The sequence below is a fragment of the Mixophyes fleayi genome, chromosome 5 (assembly GCF_038048845.1).
Source record: "Mixophyes fleayi isolate aMixFle1 chromosome 5, aMixFle1.hap1, whole genome shotgun sequence".
Lineage (NCBI taxonomy): Eukaryota > Metazoa > Chordata > Amphibia > Anura > Limnodynastidae > Mixophyes > Mixophyes fleayi.
Window position 1 is genome coordinate 77610753 of NC_134406.1, and position 21991 is coordinate 77632743.

General features: G+C 39.6%; 1 protein-coding gene across 1 annotated transcript in view; it reads right to left on the reverse strand.

Moving 5' to 3' along the window:
* LOC142159453 (uncharacterized) overlaps positions 1-21991 on the reverse strand; it is a 72870-nt gene that overhangs the window by 28091 nt on the left and 22788 nt on the right. Inside the window, exons 10-13 of the mRNA XM_075214355.1 lie at positions 19706-19732; positions 19580-19624; positions 19333-19386; positions 6589-6651 (exon numbers count right to left, since the gene is read on the reverse strand). Of these exons, the coding sequence (XP_075070456.1) occupies positions 6589-6651; positions 19333-19386; positions 19580-19624; positions 19706-19732 (189 nt within the window). The remainder of the gene's footprint in view (positions 1-6588; positions 6652-19332; positions 19387-19579; positions 19625-19705; positions 19733-21991) is intronic.

The window sequence follows — 21991 nt, forward strand, 5'->3', positions numbered from 1 at the left end:
ACGTGGAGAGAAGGAGAGTGTGACAACCAAAGAAGGAAAGTGACACTGAGGAGACATAACTTCACAAGTGAGGAGATTGCCCGTTATATGTTATGTGTGCTCCCAGCCTATAAATTATAACCCTAATACTAATCTACCACCCCTCTCCTGCCTCTACAAATACACCCCTCTCTTAATACTAACCTAAAACTTCCTTCCTGTCCCTGTACAACTATGTCTCTTCCTAATACTTATATATTAGCCCTCTCCTGTTCCTATATAACTATATCCCCTCCTAATACTATTCTATAACCTCTCTCCTGCATCTATAAAACTATACCCCTGCCTGGGCGACCCAGTGTGCCTGTGTTGTGCCATGTTCCCACACGGTGTGAATATGCCCCCTTGGCAAACTCTTTATTAAACATCTATGTAGGGGGCCCTAAAAAGTTGCTGTACGAGAACCTGAAATTCCTCTTGCCGAGCCTGATAGTTCTTAAATGTCCATGAAACATAAAATAAAACCTGAATGATATAGCAAGAAAATTATAATATTAAAAAGGCAACAGTCTATTAAAAAAGAGGAGGGTATATCAGAACTAAAATGTTTGATATATTGTAATTATAGGGAAGATAATTTTCCCTTTACACTTAGTATAGGAAAAATTTGTCAGATGGGTCACTGCAGTCAGGGTGGTTATATTTAATAAATATATTCATACTAAGGTGTCATGATTAAGGCATAATCAGAAGTTAAAAAAATATATAAATGTGGCGATGATTACTCCCGCAGGTTTGTGTTGTGCTAACATTTGAAATCACTGTTTAGGTAATCTGGGGGTTAATATATACTGATATCTACTCTAGAGATCTGCAATTGGACACCTAGTTTGAATGTTTATACATGAAATCTGGAGGGTCTCAGAATAAATGCCCACAGCTGCAATAATATTATGATGCCTTTTAAGTCCAAAAGGATACTACCTATAAGTATGTAAGTGCATTATATTATGTTCTGTCAGGAACATACATCGGTTGAATGCTTTGCATAATTCTTATTCGACAATCAGTAAACCTAACCATGACATGTATCAATCATGGTTACCAGCCTTATGTAACATATTCACATCCCATATATTTTTATATATATATATATATATATATATATATATATATATATATATATATATATATATATATATACACACACATACACACACACACACATTGCCATAATTTGCTTATTAGATGTAATATCTCTCTGTTATATTCCCAAGGAGATATATTTTAGTTCTAGAATTCATTATCAGCAGTGGTTTTAAATAATGTCCATAAAAAAGGTTGTAAAAGCAATAAGCATTCTTACCTCACCTTAGTGGTTTTGGGCAACAGACTTCTTTTAAAATAGTTCTACTGATGAATTCACCAGACCATCTAGTCCTAGCAAAAAGTACATGAGTGTGCTATAACTCTTTCTGATTTTTTACCTTTTATTTTATAGAAAATGGTGTTACATATTTATTATTTGTATTTTTTTGTTATGCTTTTTAAATAATAAGCATAGTGACTTTCCTTGTCATATTAAACTCAATTTAATAACATTCTGTGTTTGTGTTCTTAATGTGTTCTCGTGTCAAATAATCTTGATTGTTAAATTTAAGGCAGAAAAACATTGTGTATACAATGACTCTGGATAAATTTAAGTTAAGATTATATTTTGAGTCAGGGAGTAAATTAAGATTTTAGCCTTAGAGTTTCAGCTCTGGAACTAAATCTTAGTGGCTGCAGAACTGGGTAGGTAACAGTGAGTGTGAGATATAATTTTGAGTGAGTTTAGTCATTTTTAGACAGACCTTTTGGTTGTTAATCTTTTCACACTCACAATGTCACTCTGAATGCCCATCTCCAATCGGACTTTGCCCAACTTGCCTCGAGATTAGCCATAGTAGAGACCCATGGTGAGAAATCGTAGGAACGTCAAAACAGTTTTCAAGAAGTTCTGGCGAGACAGGCCCAAGAGCTTCAATTGCTCAATACTAGAGCCGACAATCTTGATAGGAGAAGCCGCAGAAACAATTTACGTATTCGTGGTATCCCGGAAAACATCTTTCTCCCGAATCTAGTACCATTTCTAACTAAAATCTTCAACGATATTTTAGCCCAGGACCAAACCGCGTTTATTCATTTTGTAGAACCCATGGAGCCCTGAAACCACGGGGACCTCAATCAGATCTGCTGATATATGCCGCCTCCAATACTACACTCAAAAAGAGGCAATCTTTCAAAAAGTTAGGACTCTAGATGGAATTGACTATAATGGTCAGAAAATTCAAATATTCCAAGACCTCTGACAGATGCTCTCTGCAACCGAAATATTAAATACAGATGTAGCTTTTTTTTTGGCCTACAAGCCTCAATGGAGTAACAGAATCTGTGTGATCTCCCTCTGATCTGACCTCCTTTTGTTCAGCTCTAAATATTCAAGATATCCAACTCCCGCAATGGCGAGACTACCTTGCGAGACTAAATCCTCCATTGACAGGGACCTGGCAGACAGCTGACAACCAGAAATCATCATCTAAACCAGGCCTGTCCAACCTGCGGCCCTCCAGGTGTTGTGAAACTACAAGCCCCAGCATGCTTTGCCAGTAGACAACCTGTTGGTAGCTGGAAGGGCATGCTGGGACTTATTGTTTCACAACATCTGGAGGGCCGCAGGTTGGACAGGCCTGATCTAAACGAAGACAGGATCCTCCAGAAACCATATATCCTAATCAAATGGACTTTGACTTTTTCCAAACATCAACTGGTGGCCCAGGAAACCAACTGTGTTTAGCCTTTCAGACCCTCCTGATGTTACTGTTATTGAGATCTTTTATTATTTACAATACCACTGGATTATATTGCAAACTCTACTATTTACCTGTCTCCAGACCTTCAAACTGTTCTTAATTGAATGTTTATTATGTATCTTAATGTCTGGAATTTCAGTTCAATCATTCTGAGGTGGTTTTTAAGAGGTTATGTTTTTGTTTTTGTTTTTTCCCCTTACAAATAGCCAACGCATATGAATCTGGGCCTACCTAGCTGCCCCTCCAATGAACACTTTATCACCTTATTTTAGATTTGGATACTATGAGACACCTTAACAGCTCATCATATTATACAATAGTTTACACTTTTACACTTTTACTTATTCGTTTTGCTGTATTCAGTCTAACTTAACTTGGAGGCTAATCCTCCATAATTAATTTGTTATTATTTAAGCTTTAATGGTTGCCTTGGTTGCAAATCACCGTTGACCCCCACCGCTATATGTTTTTTCAAAGGATGGGAGAGGCTCCACCCTTCCCTTCCGTCTGGAGCGATATATACTTTGTTTTATTTACAATATATATAAGTACTATGTTCTTTCTCTGTCATTTTTCTTTTTTCCTCCTTTCTCTTTTTCTCCCCCCCCCCTCATACCTTCAGGAGCGTCCTCCTATAAAATTCATAAAATTTAGAAATCAAGCTTTATATTTTGCTGTTTTCACTTCCTATATACCTATATATCCACATGATCTGCACCCTTAAAGTTGTTTCAATAAATGCTAAAGGATTAAATCTCCCGGAGAAATGCTCACATGCCCTTCGAAAACGCTAATGGTTTTTTTCATACAGGAGACACACTTTAAATATGGGTCCTCTCCCATCTTTCGAGATCACTTTTACCCTAACTCGTACTTTAACAACAACAGCGCTGGCAAAACCCTTGGAGTTTCCATACTCTTTTCAAAATCACTTCCTTTTACTATTTTACAAAAGATTAGATTGGTTTAAGGGAGAGCCCTTTTGGTTAAATGTAAACTTTATGATACTGTTTATACCTTTGTTAATCTATATTCTCCTAACCAGAGCCAACATGCTCTTTTGGTTTCAGTCCTGGAAAAGATTGAGGATTTGACTGAGGGTGTAATGTTGGTTGGAGGTGACTTCAATTGGTCTCTACATCCTGGACTCATCCAATGGAGCTCCCAGACTCCGTAGGTCTCCGCATGCGAAGGTAAGGCGCACCCTACATGGTTTTCAGCTGACCGATACATGAAGGATACAACTCCCTTCACTTAGAGATTATACCTTCTTTTCGCATCCTCATGGGGTTTACTTCCGTATTGACTATTTATTTCTCACACATAGATACCTTCATTTGGGTCACTCCACTTCTATAGGCCAACTGACATGGATTGATGACGCACCCATATCCCTAACATTACTCCTGTCTCAACCCAGGATAAAAAAATATTCATGAAGACATAATGAACTTCTCTTAGAAAATTCCTATTGTAGGACTCAAATTGAACAGGCCCTAGACTGCAGTGTCTCTATGGGAAGCTCATAAGTGTGATATTCGGGGTAAACTAATTCAACTAGGCTCTTATATGAAAAAAAAGGAGACCCTTAAAAAGCAGCTTCTTCAAAAAATCATAGATCTTGAATCTAAACATAAAGCCACTTTGGCCTCCGAGGTTTTAGCAGAACTTAATGAAACTAAATCAGCCCTAAATAAACTACTATACGATAGAATAAAATTAAACTATCGCAAATGCGCGCAACCGTTACTTTTAATGGGGCAATAAAGCCAGTTCGATGCTAGCAAATGCCCTACAGTCCCAAAGACCCAAATCATTCATAACAATGATTAAAAACGACAAAGGCATAGACTGTCAGCTTACATCAGACATAACAACATCATTCCATTCTTACTGTTCCCGTCTCTACAACATCTCAGGAAAAACTCCTTGGGTTGATTCTTTAGAAAAGACCCCTCAGATATCTGCCTACTTACAGGAGGTTGGGTTTCCCACTCTCTCAGATGATAATATATCCCTTTTGGAACAACCTTTCACACATGACGAACTATTAAATCCTCTCCCTCAGGTAAAAGTCCCGGCCCGGATGGGTTCTCAATCTCCTATTATAAGGTTTTCAAAAATAAACTTATTTCCTTAATGTTGTCAGCCTTCAATGCGGTCTCGGAAGACATTCCGTTTTCCAGGGATTCTCTAGCAGCACACATCACATTGATTCCGAAAGAGGGCAAAGACCCATCTTAATGCCCAAGTTATCGCCCGATTTCCCTACTCAATGTAGATATTAAACTCTACACTAAACTTATCGCCAACCGCCTAAAATCACTTCTCCCAGACTTAATTCACTCTGATCAGGTTGATTTTGTTCCTGGTCGTGAGGCTGGAGACAACACAACTAAGGTGATTGATTTGATTCACTGAAATACCCCATTGTCCTCAAATACCCCACTTTGCTTTTGTCTACAGATGCCGATAAAGCATTTGATCGCATAGATTGGTCATTTATATGGTGCCTGCTCTCACATAAGGATCTAAATTCCACTAGCACTCCACAGGATTTTGGTTCTTTACCACTCTCACACAACTCGGGACACTTTTGGATCCGGTGTTGATTGGTAACGGTATCAGACATGACTGCCCACTCTCCCCCCGCTAATTTTTGTCCTTTGTATGGAAGCTTAGGCTAGGTCCATTAGAGCAAATCCTGACATAACAGGATTATGAGTAGGAGAGAGAGAATATAAATTAGCTCTGTTTGCGGACGACCTCCTTGCCATGGTCACTAATTCGATTGTATCGATCCCGAACTTGGTCAGGGAATTCCAAAGTTTCGAATCCCTATCTAACTTCAAGATTAATTACTCGAAATCTGTGACCCATAATATCTCTCTACCTACCGATGTAGCTGAAGGTATGCAAAAAACATTTCCCTTTCAATGGCATCCCCATTACATTAAATACTTAAGTGTGTTGATCCCTAATGATCTATCACGTCTATTTGTCCTCAATTTTGGTCCTTTAATTACAAGGCTTCGAGCAGATCTGGGAAAATGGAGCGGAAAGGTCTTCTCCTGGATTGGTCATATTAATATAATTAAAATTAACATTCTTCCTCGCGTCCTCTATCTTCTTCAGACGCATCCACATTGTTCATTTTTTTATAATATAACATTTTTTGTATGCGTTCAGCATACACAGCAGTCTGTTTATGTCTACGTAATGAAAGCACCATTTAGGCAGAGCATACTTACACCCAGATTCAAATCAAAACACATCTTGAGATCTGCTTCAATTTGAATATGGTCGGAACTTTGCTCAAGTTTGTGCTCTGTGATAAAATGCAATCTGCATCTGAACATGAATCAGGCCCTTTATGTCTAGTCGGCTTTAATTAATGTTTGATGTTGCTGCAAAATGTGAATCCAGAATTGCTGTTAGTTACTAACATTTCAAGTTATTAAAGTATTTTTTGTGTTTTAATAAAGTGTTACTTTTATCATGATTATTATCAATCTTGCTTTTTTGTGAGGGCTAAAAAGTACCCTGGTCAATGTGTACACATGTGTGAAAAACGGGTGCATCAATGGTTCTGTCAAGGTAATCCCTCGTTTCCTCACAAACATTGCACTTTAATTTGAGCTGTAATTGTATTAAAAATGTTTAAATGAATAACAATGATGCCCAGTGATAAGTGATACACATAAAAACAGCAATATGTTAACTAGCAAAGTGTAAAGCAATTTGCAAAATTCCATACCTTCACTCCCTTTGTTCCATAAGGTCCTGGATCTCCTTTCTGCCCTGGCATGCCGGACACCCCCTGTTCAAAGTTAGCGGAGATAATCAGTAGACATAAGAGACTGCTGTTAAAGCAGATTTGTCTGTTATGTAGTTAACATATATATATATATATATATATATATATATATATATATATATATATATATAAAGTCACACGTATATGTTGAAAATAATGTCCCCTTGAGTGCTAGAGTGAGAGAGTTATACCTTCTATGTCACCTGGATAAGTATTACTCCCCGGAGACATGTTTTGAAACTTTCGGTGGGACCTGAGTGGTTACATGACTCCTGGTGGTCCATGCAGGTCTAGTGGTGGAATGAGTGAATGCTGAATGACAATACCCAGAGTTAGGTGGCTGAAATGCTAGAAACCAGAGAGGCTATGCATAAGTAATACTCCTGAAACCTTTCTAGGAGAGTGTTTGATCCGGTCTGAGTTATTACCTTTGTAACTGTGAACATGATTGAGTAACCGGTTGCTATATGGCTGAAAGTGACTGATTTCAGGGATGCTCCAATTTTCAATGCATTCAGAGAGGCTGCAGAGAGTTAATGAATGAGGTCAACAGGACAGGTCTTGATAGTTACTGAATGAGGCCATTTGCAAAATACTAGCAAATTATGCTAAAAACAGCTCAGGTAAAACAGGACCCTTCCACCCATATGTAGAGCCATACACATCTCAGTATAAAAATGATTATGCACTGTAAGTTGAAAAAGAAATTACTCCTTGACATTTATGAGTGTCTTGTCTTTAGAGGCACTATCATGAAAAAAAGCTATCTGCACATAAATTTACAGTTATGGTATTAAGTATTTATTTGTTAGATTAATTGTTTGCACAGATCCGTGAATTGGAAATCACATTGTAAGCTAATGTATACAAATCAGTATATCTTCACAGAAAACAATGTTTCCTGTTTTCAGATACCTTCTAGCACTATTTTCATCCCTGTGAATGAATCTCATATCAGCAGAAACACAGAAACAAAGTTCCGTTTTTAGACGTAACCCAAATATTTGACTATGCTATTTGACTAAATATTTGACTGTGCTAAAACTATACAGATGGGGACAGGCACTCAACAGGTAAGCAACTTGGCTATAAAAAGCAAACACTGTAAATATGATATTCTATGCAAATGATATGAGATTTTACTTTGTGCCACTTTCTGTTATTATTACTGTTTGCAATTTTAATTAATCCAATGATTATAACTTTGAATTTACAATCAGGGTTTTTTGGGGTGGGGGAAACTAAGCATGTCTTTTCTACTCATACCAAGGTTTGGCAGCCGAAAACACAACACTCCAATCAGTGAAAAACAAGAAGTCAAATAAGTAACATAAACAATTGAGAATTGGAAACATATTGCTTGGTGTGATAAACCCTGGTCCCTGTAGTTTCATGTTGATGTAGGGAAGATATACAGTAAAATGCATCAATCCATTGTATCAACAATGCAGGCTGGTTGTGGCTGTGTAATGGTGAGGGGTAGATTTTCATGGGACATTATGTCCCTTGATAGGAATAGAGAAACATGCAAAGGACACAAGATATATTGGCATTGTTGCTGATGAGATGCATTCCTTCATAATACTAGCGCACTCATGTTTGAATTGCTCCAGGACAATTGACAGTGAATTTAACTTGGCCTCCCTAACAGAGTAGAGATTTATCACCAGCTAATCTGCAACACTTGCCACTTAAAAAGGCCGTTATATGGTACTTTAAACACCTTGAGGAGTGTATACCATGAAAAAGGCTGTTGTGAAGGGAAATATGTATCATATAACTGTGAAACAGGTGTACATAATGTTGCTGATAATTGCAAATTGGCAATATTCATTTAGATTTAAACCAAGATACTAAATTTCACAAAATAACTGTTGATAATTTCACATTAGAATATTTCTTGAATAGACTAATCAATGATGTAATGATTTATTACTCAGTATAACTAATTAGGAAAATCCACTGCTATCAGTTTACTAGATATTTTCCATTACTCATTCAGTCGACTGTGTTTATAATATAGTACATATTGGTTTTTTTGTATATAGTTTAAGTTCTTAGTCAGATGTTAGAGTCTCTCAAATTTTGATTCACCTATCCTGTATGTCTTTTCATACTCAGTGAATTTAATCCTAGTCTTGTGAATTTAATCATACTTTTGTGAATTTAAATAACATTTAGCCAGGTTGGAGAATAAAGTAAAAAATATATGAACAATACTTGAACCAATTACATATGAACTTCAAAGAAGAAGATTTCTATCCTCAGAGTATTCGACTATTAAGTTACTGTATTTCAATAGTCTATTATTGCACATGTTAGGGTATAGCAGAGAGTGATGAATGGGGGTTTACTGATGAGTATCTTAACACAGTAATAGATAGTGGTACATAAAGAAGACCTGTTAATCTCATAAAAATTCACAGTGGTGTCTCTATAAACAGCAAATTAATATTTGTCTATTTAATTGTACGTTAAAAACATAAAGTAACTATTGCATTTTGCATGTCCTTCACCTACTCAAGCAATGGCCAATTCTTATTTTTAACCTGTTGCCATGACTCCTGGATCTGTCTCTTGCATATGATTTACATAGCATGTGTCTGGCATTAGATGAAAGCGTCCACAAAGTAATATGTGTAGAAGGCAAACAATAAAAAATAAGCAACTTATAAGACAAAATGCCTATCTGGTATAAAAAGCATATTTACCCCTGATAAGACATGCAGACACAGCTCCTAGCTGAACATGCTGGAAAGTAAGTTGTCTAGGTCCCAGGCCCTGGCTAGTAGGAAAAATGCAATTGAATGCAAGGTGAATGAATCTGGAAATATAGAGTTTTGTGATGGTTTGTAATTGGAGTTAATTTGAATGAAGTGTAATGTGCCGTGGTAATGATTAATTCAATGCTTTTAATAACGACACTGAGTATAAAGATATATATATATATATATATTCAGCTTTGTGAATTTAAAGCGGCAAGCCTACCAATAACCTTAAAATAAACGCTAAAGTTGTGGGGTCCTGCCTTTGCTGCTTTAAATTCACAAAGCTGAATGTCTCTCTATTTTGTGTTATAAAACGGAAGTGCCGGCATGCAAGGAGTTCAGAATTTATAGCAGTCTGCAAAGTAGTGTTTTTGGGTATGTTCTGTGTCTGTATTAATGTAAGTCAGCATTTCAAGCAGGTCGCTTTTATGGCAATCGGATTATATATGTCTTTATACTCAGTGTCGTTATTAAAAGCATCACAGTAACGTACCCCACCCGTAGTGTGTTTTGAATGGAAGATGGTTTAATCTGGATATATACATAGTTCTGAGTGGTTCTGTGTTGGTTTAATGTTATAATGGAATTTTGTTAGATTATTTGAATGGAATAGTTATAAGGTGTAACTGTTTGTTTTGTTAGGTTATTTCAATGGAATTGTCTGAGTTCAGATTAAATGGAGTTAGCGAAGGAGTGTGGCTGAGATCATGACTTGGATGCATAGCAAATGATTGGATTGTTCTGGAAGTGGTCAGATTGTTCAATATAAAGTTTTGCTAGACTGTTGATTTAAAAGGTAGTTTGTAACTCTGAAACTCTGAAATAAAGTGGTTTATTGCTGGAGAGATTGAAATAGTTAACATGGCAGCAAGGTGTAATGTTTAGAGTAGGCTGCGTTCAAACAATAGAGACAATGGATCTAGAAGCTACCATGCTTGTAAAATGGCTGCCATATAGAAGCTTCCATGTAAGTGGAGTGTGGATGGTGAGTAGTGACTGTTGCAGAGCATGATGAAAGTTATGCTGCACATATTGGACTTTGACTTAGACAAGTGAAATGAAATTATAGGAGAATAAATGGTAACCGTTTATATGTGAGATGAATGGAGTTTACAGTGTGAGACAGGGACTGAAGGCCACTTGCTGATATTTGCACTGCTAAGCTAGGAGGCTTGGAGTCTAAACACGCCCCCAATCTTTGTCAGGGTCCCCCGCAAGGAAGTGTGGAGTATGCTGCATGGGACCTGCAGGTCGTGGCCCTCCAAGTTAGCTATCAGTGGAGTGGATGGTGAACAGACGTGGTCATGCAGGCAGAGGTCAAACCATACTGGTAAACATGGTATCAAAGGGTAAGGCAAATCGGAGTCAGAAAGCCAAAGGTCAGATACAACGGGAGCAATCAGGCTGAAGGGAGATCCAGAAGCAGAACCAAGGTTAGCCGGGTCGGTACACAGGAGGTCAGTCAGAGAGCAGGGAAACAGGCTGGAACACTTGATATAGGAAGACTTAGATACTTGATGAGAGGACGGCATCCAGCTGCCTAGCAACGGATAGCGTTGACGGCAGAGTAAGGTGTCCGTCCCTGGCACTGATGGTGAGTGCAGGGATGGTGCCTGACAGTACCCCCCTTCTCTTCCAGAAGGCCTACTCTCCGAGGAGCATCTTTTACGAAAACTGGCCAACAAACGTGGAGCATTAAGATCATTCTCATACACCCAGGACCCTTATTCAGGGCCAAAGCCTTTCCGGTGGACCTAAAACTGGGAGCGTCCATGAAGCTTATGAGTATCCAAGATATGGCTTATCTCATACTCGTTACCAGAAGCTGTGGGGATAGGATGAAGAGAAGATGGAATATGAGAAAATGTATTGAGCACCAGTGGTTTCAGTAAGGAAATATGCAAGGTTGGTTAACCCGTTTCATCTGACCATTATTCTGGGAGTGATAACCCGAGGAGAATTTCAATCCCATCTCCAGATCTTTACATTGAGAATCTGTCCACAGTTACCCAGATGGTATTAAAGCCGTTAATGGGAGGTAGATCCGTAATAAAGTCCATGGATACACTTGCCCAGGGACGATCAGGGATAAGCAATGGCAAAAGTAACTCAGATGGAGGTTGTCTGGGTACTTTATTCTGGGCACAAGCAGCACACGCAGCAACAAATTCCTTCACATCAGCATGAAGAGTGGGCCACCAGTAATGACAAGACAGTACAGAGAGATTTTTCACAAAACCAGTATGACCCGCGAATTTCGTGGTGTGAGCCCAATGAAGAGCCTTGAGGCGGAGATGTGGTTCCAAATAGGACAGCCGACAGGAGGGGTCCTGGTGAGGGCAACAATACTGGAAGGCTCAAATATGCGAGGAGGCTCAGAGGTAGGGCTAAGATCAGACTCAACAAATGACTTGGATAGGGCATCAGCCCGGAAATTCTAAGCACTGGAATGGTAAGTCAATTTCAAGTCAAAGCGAGCAAAAAATGAGGACCACCTAGCTTGGCGGGGATTCAAACACTGAGCATCCCGAAGGTAGATTAGATTTTTATGATCGGTGTACAACGTAGCTGGATGGCGAGCTCCTTCTAAAATATTCCGCCACTCTTCAAGCGCAGATTTAATGGCTAGCAGTTCTTTGTCACTAATCCCATAATTATGTTCAGAGGTGGAGAATTTTCTAGAATGAGAAAAAGCCACAGGGATGTAAACCCGTAGGAAATTCTTGAGGGAGAACAGCCCTTACTTCGACTGAGGAGGCATCCACCTCCAGGAAACAAGGTTTCTCTTGGTTGGGTTGAGTCAGGACTGGGACAGAAATGAAGGTCTCCTTCAAGGTGGCAAATGCAGTGATGGCCTCAGGGATCCAATTTCTAGAGTTGGCTGACCTCTGGCTCAGTGCAGTAATGGAAGCAATCAAGGTGGAAAAGTGCTTGATAAATTGCCTTTAGTATTTGTCAAAGCCATTAAAACGTTGCACAGCTTTCAAGCGGAAGGTTGAGGCCAGTTGAGAATGGCAGAAAGTTTCTTCGGATTCATCTGTAGACCTGAGCCAGAAACTATATACCCCAAGCAGGTCACGGAAGATTTCATTAATGAAGGACTGGAACACCGCAGCAGCATTACAAAGCCTGAAGGGCATCACTAAGTACCTGAAGTGTCCATCGCGGGTACTAAAGACAGTTTCCAATAATACCCCTCCTGGATTCGGATACAATAGTAAGCTCCCCGTAAATCCAGTTTAGAAAAGATTTTGGAGCCGCTAATCCGGTCAAATAGCTCAGAGATGAGAGGAAGAATGTATCTGTTTTTAATGGTTATAGCATTCAACTGTCGATAGTCAATACAAGAACGCAACGTCCCATCCTTCTTTTTCACGAAAAAGATGGCAGCACCTGAAGGAGATGAAGACTTCCTGATGAATCCTCGTTGGAGTTTTTCAGCAATTTATTGGGACATTGCTTGATTCTCTGTTACTATCCCTGGTAGCAGATCGATGGGACAGTCCCAAGGACTATGCATAGGAAGGGTCTCGGATGCCGCTTTACAGAAGACATCCTGAAAGGAAGTATAGGGACTTGGGATCCCCAGTAGGGATGAGGTGATTCTGCAAGGAACAGCAGATCTTCCAGGTTTGATTGTTGAGAGACATCTTCCGAAACACTGAGTACCCCAAGCAGTGACCTGGCCCGAATTCCAGTCGAATTGAGGTGTATAGAGTCTGAGCCAAGGCACCCACAGAATGACAGAATTAATAGACTGGGGAAGGACCAAGAACTCAATCCACTATGTAGTACCCCTACTATCAGCCCAATAGAAGAAGTGGAGGTTGGGGTAGGATCAGCGCTCCCTATGTAGTGGTAATGTTATAGCTGCCACTCGGGAGGGGGAGGGGACAGGATAGGAGGCAGAGGGGGCAGGGGAAAGTTAAGGATGAAGGGTAGCTCAACCCTGGGGACAATTCAAATGGTGGTTCCCTGGGCGCTTTGGATTAGAAATGGATATTAGGCAAAATCATAAGTGGGTGCATTTATTAACATATTTATGTTAATAAATGCACCCACTTATGATTTTGCCTAATATCCATTTCTCATCCAAAGCGCCCAGGGAACCACCATTTCAATAGAAGAAGTGATCCGGGAGACTGAACCATTGGTAACTCGGTTCCCATCCACCGCAGTGAGGTATAACGGCTGAGGCAGATCTTGAGTAGGAATTTGGAGCTGTGAAACCAGGGTGGCAGATATGAAGTTCCCAGCAGAGCTGGAGTCGATAAAGACAGAGGTCATGAATGGGCCATCTGGAGTATCCAGAGTGATAGACATTGAGAGATCAGAACCCGCAGGGGTATTGGGAGTATAGAACTTGACTCCTAGATCAGCCTCACTGTTACCAGCTAGGAGGAGGCATTTTCAGAGGCCAAAGTGCGGAACTGGACTGCATATTGACCCACGGTCTGGGTACCCTGGCGTAAATTCAGGAGACTGGAGGCAGCAGTGAAAACACGACCAGGCTCATTAAAGATTTTGCGGAAGGCTTCGGAAAAAAAGGAGGCATTCTGCACCAAAGTAACGTTGCTTTCCCATGTGAGAGAGGCCCATGCCAAAGCCTGACCGGAGAGCAGGGAGATAATAAACGTAATCTTAATTCGTTCAGAGGTGAAAGGGTTGCATTCAAAATGTATCAAACATTTGTTCAAAAATCCACGGCATCTCTTCGGGTCTCCGTCAAATTTCTCTGGTGTAGGAAGGCGTAAAGCTGGAGCAGCGACTGCAGAGGGTGCCTGGGTAGGTAGAGTAAACCCAGAGGAGGTGACAACAACTGCCTGAGAGACCGCCACCAATGCTTGAAGTGATTCCATTCTAGCAGCAACCCGCTGAATACACTGGAGGAGCTGGGCCTGCTCAGATCCTTGTTTAGCAACTCTGTGAGCCAAGTGCATAAAAAGATCACGAGCTGAGGGTTCATTGGGTCCTTCAGTAGACATGGCCAGAGTATACTGTCACGAGTCACAGGGACTGAAGGTCACTTGCTAATATTTGCGCTGCTAAGCTAAGAGGCACAGAGTCTAAACACGCCCCCGGTCTTTGCCAGGGACCCTGCTAGGGAGTTTGGATTTTGCTGCAAGGGACCTGCAGGTCGTGGCCCTTCAAGTTAGCTATCAGCAGAGTGGATGGGGAATAGACGTGGTGGTGCAGGCAGAGGTCAAACCGTACTGGCAAACGTGGTATCAAAGGGTAAGGCAAATCGGAGTCAGAAAGCCAAAGGTCAGATACAACAGGAGCAATCAGGCTGAAGGGAGATCCAGACGCAGAACCAAGGATAGCCGGGCCGGTACACAGGGGGATAATCAGAGAGCAAGGAAACAGGCTGGAACGCTGGAGCATAGGAAGACCTAGATACTCTGGTGCCTACGTAGTGTTAGAGGCAGGTTTAAATAGTGAAGCCCTATCCCAGATTGGTGGCAGTGGAGGAGGCGGCCCGAACAGCTGAGCGCCAACAGGAAGTGCAGAGAAGCATCCTGATGCTAGGAAACGGACATGTGAACAGACACACATGTGCACGGCAATCCTAAGGAGAGAGGACACCGTCCAGCTGCCTAGCAACGAACAGCGTTGCCGGCAGAGGAAGGTGTCTGTCCCTGGCACTGATGGTGAGTGCCTGACAACTTGGTTGTGGAATATATGTTTGAAAAGTGGGTTTTAGAATGGAGTCTTGCCTGTGTGTGTCCCCTCCACAGGTCTTCCATTTCTTCCCCATACACACACACACACACACACACACTCACACATTAACACATGTTTAAACAATAGTTAGTCAAAACACAGACACAATGACTTGTATATTTATACAACAGGAAACTTTATGTAATGTATTGTATGAAACAAAATCTGTTCAGTTTCTATAAATACACTGTTTTATAATATATGCTTAAGTTTTACAATTAGAATGTTAATTAATAATACAACACATTTTTTAATGAATCTACATCTTGTGCATAGATTTTTTTTTAAAGATATGAGCATAAGTTATTCTATTAATATTGATCCTGTGGATTTAAGAAAAATAAGAATTATATTTCTTAGCTTGAATCAGAATTACCTTTTGCAAGGAGTTGGTTGCCAGTAATAGTCATAAGTAACGTTATTAAATGGTCCTGCTACAAGATTAAATCAGCCTGTAAGGTAACATTTATGACACAAAGGACAGGTAATACATCAAAAAATAGTGTTCATAATTCATACTGAGAGTGGTGTCCAATAGGTCGATGACGTATATCGAACTTAAATGCTAACCCCATAGAACAGACTTAGTAATAATGTATTGTCCCAAATAATAATATTGTATTTCATATATCCCTTATCCATCCACAAAAATCTGGGATCAACTCTCTGCCATCATCACAACTTGGCGCCTTTGGACACTTCCGTAGACAAACTATTTGTTCCAGAACATTTAAGAAGACAGTCCAGATATATTGATATCTCCAAGACCATTGAGATTCTTTCCCGTACTGTATGGTGGCCCTCGTTGTCTGTGGACGTCAGGGATTTTGTCCTCTCCTGTGAGGAATGCGCTAGGAACAAGTCAAACAGAAGTTGTCCCTTTTGTCAATTGATGCCCTTATCGGTTCCTTTGAAGCTGTAGAGACACTTATCAATGGATTTCATTGTAGATCTATCCTGGCTATCGGGTCCTAACACCATCTGGGTGCTAGTGGACTGGCTCAGGAAGGCAGCCCACTTCATCCCTCTTGCCAAGCTGCCTAACACTCAAACCTTGGCATCTCTATTTACTCACTATGTCTTTCGCTTTCACGGTCTTCCCGTAGATATTGTCTCTGATCTTGGCTCCCAGTTTGTCACATTATTTTGGAAATCCTTCTGTGCTCTGCTCTGAAGTAATATCCGCCTGCCTTCAGCATATCATCTAATGAGCAAAGAGCGTCAACTAATCCCTTGAACAGTTTCTACAGTTGTATACCTCCAAGTTCCATGATAACTGGGATACATTGCTTCCATAGGTGGAGTTTGCCTATAATAATACTTGTCACTCCTCGATCCGCATATATATTTTGCAACCTCAGTTTTCATTCCAGGGTTAACTCCCTGTCCTCTCTTGTCCCTTCTGGTCTTTCTGAAATACGTCACACTGCCCCCGTCTCACGGTCATTTGGAAGAAGTTTCTTGCTGTTCTGCATCAAGCCTCCTTTCGATCTAAATTCTTTGCCGATCAACACTGCAGAACTTGCTTCTTGAAGGCGGGCGACAAAGTCTGACACCTTCAATTGCTCCCTTCTTAAGTCTGTAACCTCTTTCAGCAAGATCAGGCCTCATTGTCTGCATAGACCTCGTCCTGTTAAAGTGAATGGACATCAAGGGGTAAATGTATTAATGTCCGGATTCTTCAACTCCGGCGTGTTCAGCGTCTTCGGCGATTAAATTTAAAGCGGCGCTGCATTGTAAAGGGAAACTTCCCTTTACAATGCAGCGCCGCTTTAAATTTAATCGCCGAAGACGCTGAACACGCCGGAGTTGAAGAATCCGGACATTAATATATTTACCCCCAAGAGTTCGTTGTTGAAAAAATTCTTGATTTCAAGAGGATCCATGGTCAAGTTCACTTCTTGGTTCATTGGAAGATGTACGGCCCAGAGGATCGATCTTGGATCCACCATAAACATGTGCATGCTAATAGGCTCATTCAGGAATTCTTCAAACAATTCCTCAAGTGTGTGTGGGGGGGGGGGTACTGTTATGAGCTGCCTGGCTGGCTGTATCAGGGCTGTTGGCCTCTCAGCCAGGCCATCACCTTTGCCTGCAGCATCCCAGCAATTACCAGGGTGACCGGGACGCTCTCCTCTCTCCCCGTGGCCTCTACATCCCAGCCTATAGTCTGACAGTTAGGACATCGTGACAGGTATTATGGATTTGTTCCATACTTCTAGTTGACCCAGCAAAGGAATCAAGAAATTACATGAGTTTTTCGAATTTTGATTTTTCCTTTCTATTATAAGAAACTTGCCAGAATACATGTATTTTACTCTATGTCATATTTTATCTTTTTCTATAACTTAAACATAGTGGCATAATAATGTCATGTGTTTGTCTTCTTAATATATTCACATGATAGTTATGCTTGGTTATTCTAGATACTACAAAACAGAAATACAGAAATACAGAAGATTGCTTGGTTTATAAACTCTGGTTAATTTAATTTGAATTGCAGTAGGATATACAGTAAGTTAGGGAGAACAGAAAAAATTCTGCAAAGGGATAGCTTTGAAATCAAATCTTTGTAGTGAGAGTTTTGGGCAAAGATAACAAGTGTGAAATAGCATTTTGGGGGGAGGGGGGTATTAATCAATTTTAGACAGACCAGGTAGTTTGTGGTTATTAACCCTTTGTCACAAAGTCATCACGCAGGCTCAGGTGATTGCTGTATGTAACATTATATAGCAGTACATTGTAGAGACTGCACAGAGGGTAGAATGGATCTCAGCCTGTATTCAAAATGATATCAGGCCTCTCTGTATGACCCACTAGTACATTATGTTGGAAAATCAGTTCTGTATGTAAAATTAATCCTTCAAACAAGTAAAATATGTGTTGTCTCTTGGGACACCCTACTTGTAAATGAACTGAAATATCTGTTATTGGAATGTACCTGATCTTTTAGATTTCTCTACTATTGTGGGACAAAAAATGACTGTCTTTATTATTAATTTAGAGCAGTCCTCAGCCACAAATCAGTTTATGTTGTCATCCTGCCTCTTCTTAAGTCTTGCTGTCTTAGTTGTGAGCCTATGTGGCTTTGCCTAGACTAGGGCCAATTGATAGTCATATTTTTATCTATTTTTCAAATCAGAAAATGATAAATACTTTTGGAATTGTATACTTTAAATAATTGTATTCAGCATTTTTATATCACCAATAATTCAGAAGAACAAATTTGCTAAAGCAGACTAGAGAAGCACATTAAAATGATAGACTAGAAATGGCTAACATTTACCCCTGTTAATATACATGTTCTACACAAATTCTAGTTCGATATTGCTGCTTTGCAAGACTGTTGCAGTAAATATTCTAGCCAAAAAAGTTATGGCAAGGGCAGCAGCCAGACAACTACTCCCTATGCCTCTTGCATTTATAGATGAGGGATAGGATTTCCATAGAGGCAGTCAGGAATACTCAGTAATTCAGTCAGCCGTACACTGTACATGATACCTATCCCACTGCATGACTGCTTACTGAAAACAATTTTAAAAAAGTCAGTTGAGAGCAACATTACAGCCATTATTTCTCCTACAGGGTTGTATGGCTGTTGGTTTATCTCCATTTTCTATATCTTCACTTTTTCTCATAATGTCACGTTACTGTAACCATGCATGGTGATCCTGCATGGGCTTCTCACTTTCTTGCCTACAGAGGAATAATCTCCTTGATTCTAAGTCAGTCTCTATACTAGGGTTATGTTAGCCTTGTTGGCAACATTCAATGAATTATGGGTTTTTTAACCTATAAATTCTCAACTAGGCCAATAGTGCTTTCTATTCCAAACTATTTAATGTATAACTAGATGTTATTCATAGAACTACACTGTGAGAATGAATAAGAGGGCATATGATCCCCATCTGTGTCTTTTTATAGAAAAAAGACTTCAATGGAAGAGACAAAAGTGCGCAGTAACTGTATATTGGACCAATGTAACTATTTACTTTCAGCAGAAACAAAGTAAATATGACCACATGGCTACAACAGTGGGTAAAGTCATAATAATAATTAACCAGCAGAAGGGCATAATTTCTACTGTTGTACTGATTCCCACTGTTAATATAAATATTAGGCCTGGTGATACTATACCATGGAACATTTATTTTCCCACCCCAACGATTCAGTGTTATAATGCAATACTTACTTCAGGCCCAACTTCACCCTTGCATCCAGGTAACCCAGGCAGTCCAGGCTCACCCTTAAAGAGACATAGAATAAACATCATAATATACTCATTAAGCACCTCTTTATACTACACTATATCCGTTATGTCATCCACCTGAGACCTGAATGAACAGTCATTCAACGTTGCAAGATGTTCTCATACAACACATTTTAGTCATTGATAAACACAGTCTATTAATAATACAACTGATTATTACTGAGCTTACCTTTGCAGCATCTTTACCGTCAATGCCATGCATGCCTTTGACACCCTATGTGTAAACAAGGCACATATCAATAACAAAGCTATACATGGCCTAAGTATATAGACTTGATAAAAAAAAAAATCAAACCTTATGTCCTTTTTGTCCTCTTGAGGCCTGTTAAAACACATATAAAATTACTTTTTACATGTTATTTTGAATTAACAATTCACTCTTCTGAAGGTTTTCTCGTTCTGTATTTCTGTAGTTTCTTGTATTACTTCCTGATTTGGGTTTCTCAATGTAATTCTCAATATAATTCCTGTTTACTACAACCTTTACCAACAGTTTATGAATTATCCTGTTCTAGTACATAAAGATAGAGGAATGTTGTTTAACTTTACCTTAAGTAATTGTGGTTTAACAACTTAACTTTTTGATAGCAAAAAATAACACGATTCCAGTAATTTAACATTAATGAAATACAAACATTGCAGTAGTGAGTGAAGTTGATGTTTGGTTTCATCATCAGATGATTTAAGAACCTAACAAAGAAGAGCAGCAAAGTGAAATGTCTCAAATTAAGAAGGAAAAATGAAAGACAATTTACAAAAGCAGGTAGATTGAAGAATCGGGAAAGTTAATTTAATGCAAATAAGACATTGGGTACCATCCAGTACACCATTACATTACACTATGGTGGCTCATGTAGAGTTGGACTATGTCTGTATTATTTAATTTTTAAAAATGAAAACAACAAATTTAATTTGTATTTTGTACGTGTATTCAATTGCATTGTATATGATACAAGCAACTTTTGCATTTATCAACTGTCAAGACAATCTTTTCTCTTGCATATATGACACTTCATTACATTATTATATTGTTCACAAATAGGGTAATGTAAAAGCCACATTTATTACTAACACTTTGATGCCTATCTCACCATAATCGTGGAACAAAAGTGTAAACACTTGTTACTCCTGATGTAAAAATACTAGTGATGAACAGCTGAAAAGCATCTGACAGAACATACACTATATGGAAAAAAATAATTGGCCACACCTGTTAATTATTGAATCACGGTGTTTCAATCAGATCTGTTGCCAGAGGTGTATAAAATCAATCACCAAGTCAGGCAGTCTCCATTTGCAAACATTTGTGATACAAAATGGGTAGTTCTGAAGAGCTCAGTGACACAGTGACTCCAAGGGTGGTACTTAATGCCACCTTGGCAATAAGATGGTTTATGAGATTTCATCCCTGCTGGATATTCCATGGTCAACTGTAAGTGATATTATTAGAAAGTAGAAGCATTTAGGAACAACAGCAACTCAGCCACGAAGCGGAAGACAAAGTAAAATCACAGAGCGGGGTCAACGATTGCTTAGGTGCATGGTGCGTAAAAGTTGTCAACACTCTGCTGATTCCATAGCTGAACAGTTTGAGCTTCCACTGGCATCAATGTATTTACAAAAATTGTGCAGCAGGAGCTTAATGGAATGGATTTCCATGGCCAAGCAGCTGCATGCAAGCCTCATATCACCAAGATCAATTCCAAGCGTTGGAAAGCACACCGACACTGGAATGTGGAGCAGTGAAAACATGTTCTGTGGAGTGACAAATCAAGCTTCTCTGTTTGGCAGTCAGATGGGTGAGTCTGGGTTTGGCAGATGCCGGGAGAACATTACCTGTCTGACTGCATTATGCCAACTGTGAAGCTTGGTGGAAGAAGGATAATGGTACGGGGCTGTTTTTCAGGGTTTGGGCTATGTCCCTTATCTCCAGTGAAGGGCAATCTTAATGCTTCAGCATACCAAGTCATTTTGGACAATGCTATGTTTCCAACTTTGTGGCAACAGTTTGGGGAAGGCCCTTTTCTATTCCAACATGGCTGTGCACCAGTGCACAAAGCAAGGACTACAAAGACATGGTTTGATGAGTTTGGTATGGAAGAACATGACTAAACTGCAAAGAGCCCTGACCTCAACCCCATCGAACACCTTTGGGATGAACTGGAATGGAGATTGTGAGTCTGGCCTTCTCGTCCAACATCAGTGCCTGACCTCATAATTGCTCTACAGAATGAATGGGCACAAGTTCCCACAGAAACACTCCAACATCTTGCAGAAAGCCATCCAAGAACAGTACAAGCTGTTGTCACTGCAAAAGGAGGAACACCTCCATATTAAATTATATGTATTTGAATACAATGTCATTACAGTCCCTGTTGGTGTAATGGTTAAATGCCCGAATACTTTGTCCTTATAGTGTACGTGTAATGGTTTTTGTCATTCATGTGTCTTTTCCTGCATACGGTCCAGCACAAATGTGTTTAACCCTTCATGAGCACCATAGGGATTAATAAAAAATGTGAATCACACCACAATTCCAAACTTAAATACACCTGCAGCTAGTTTTGATAGTTGATAGGAC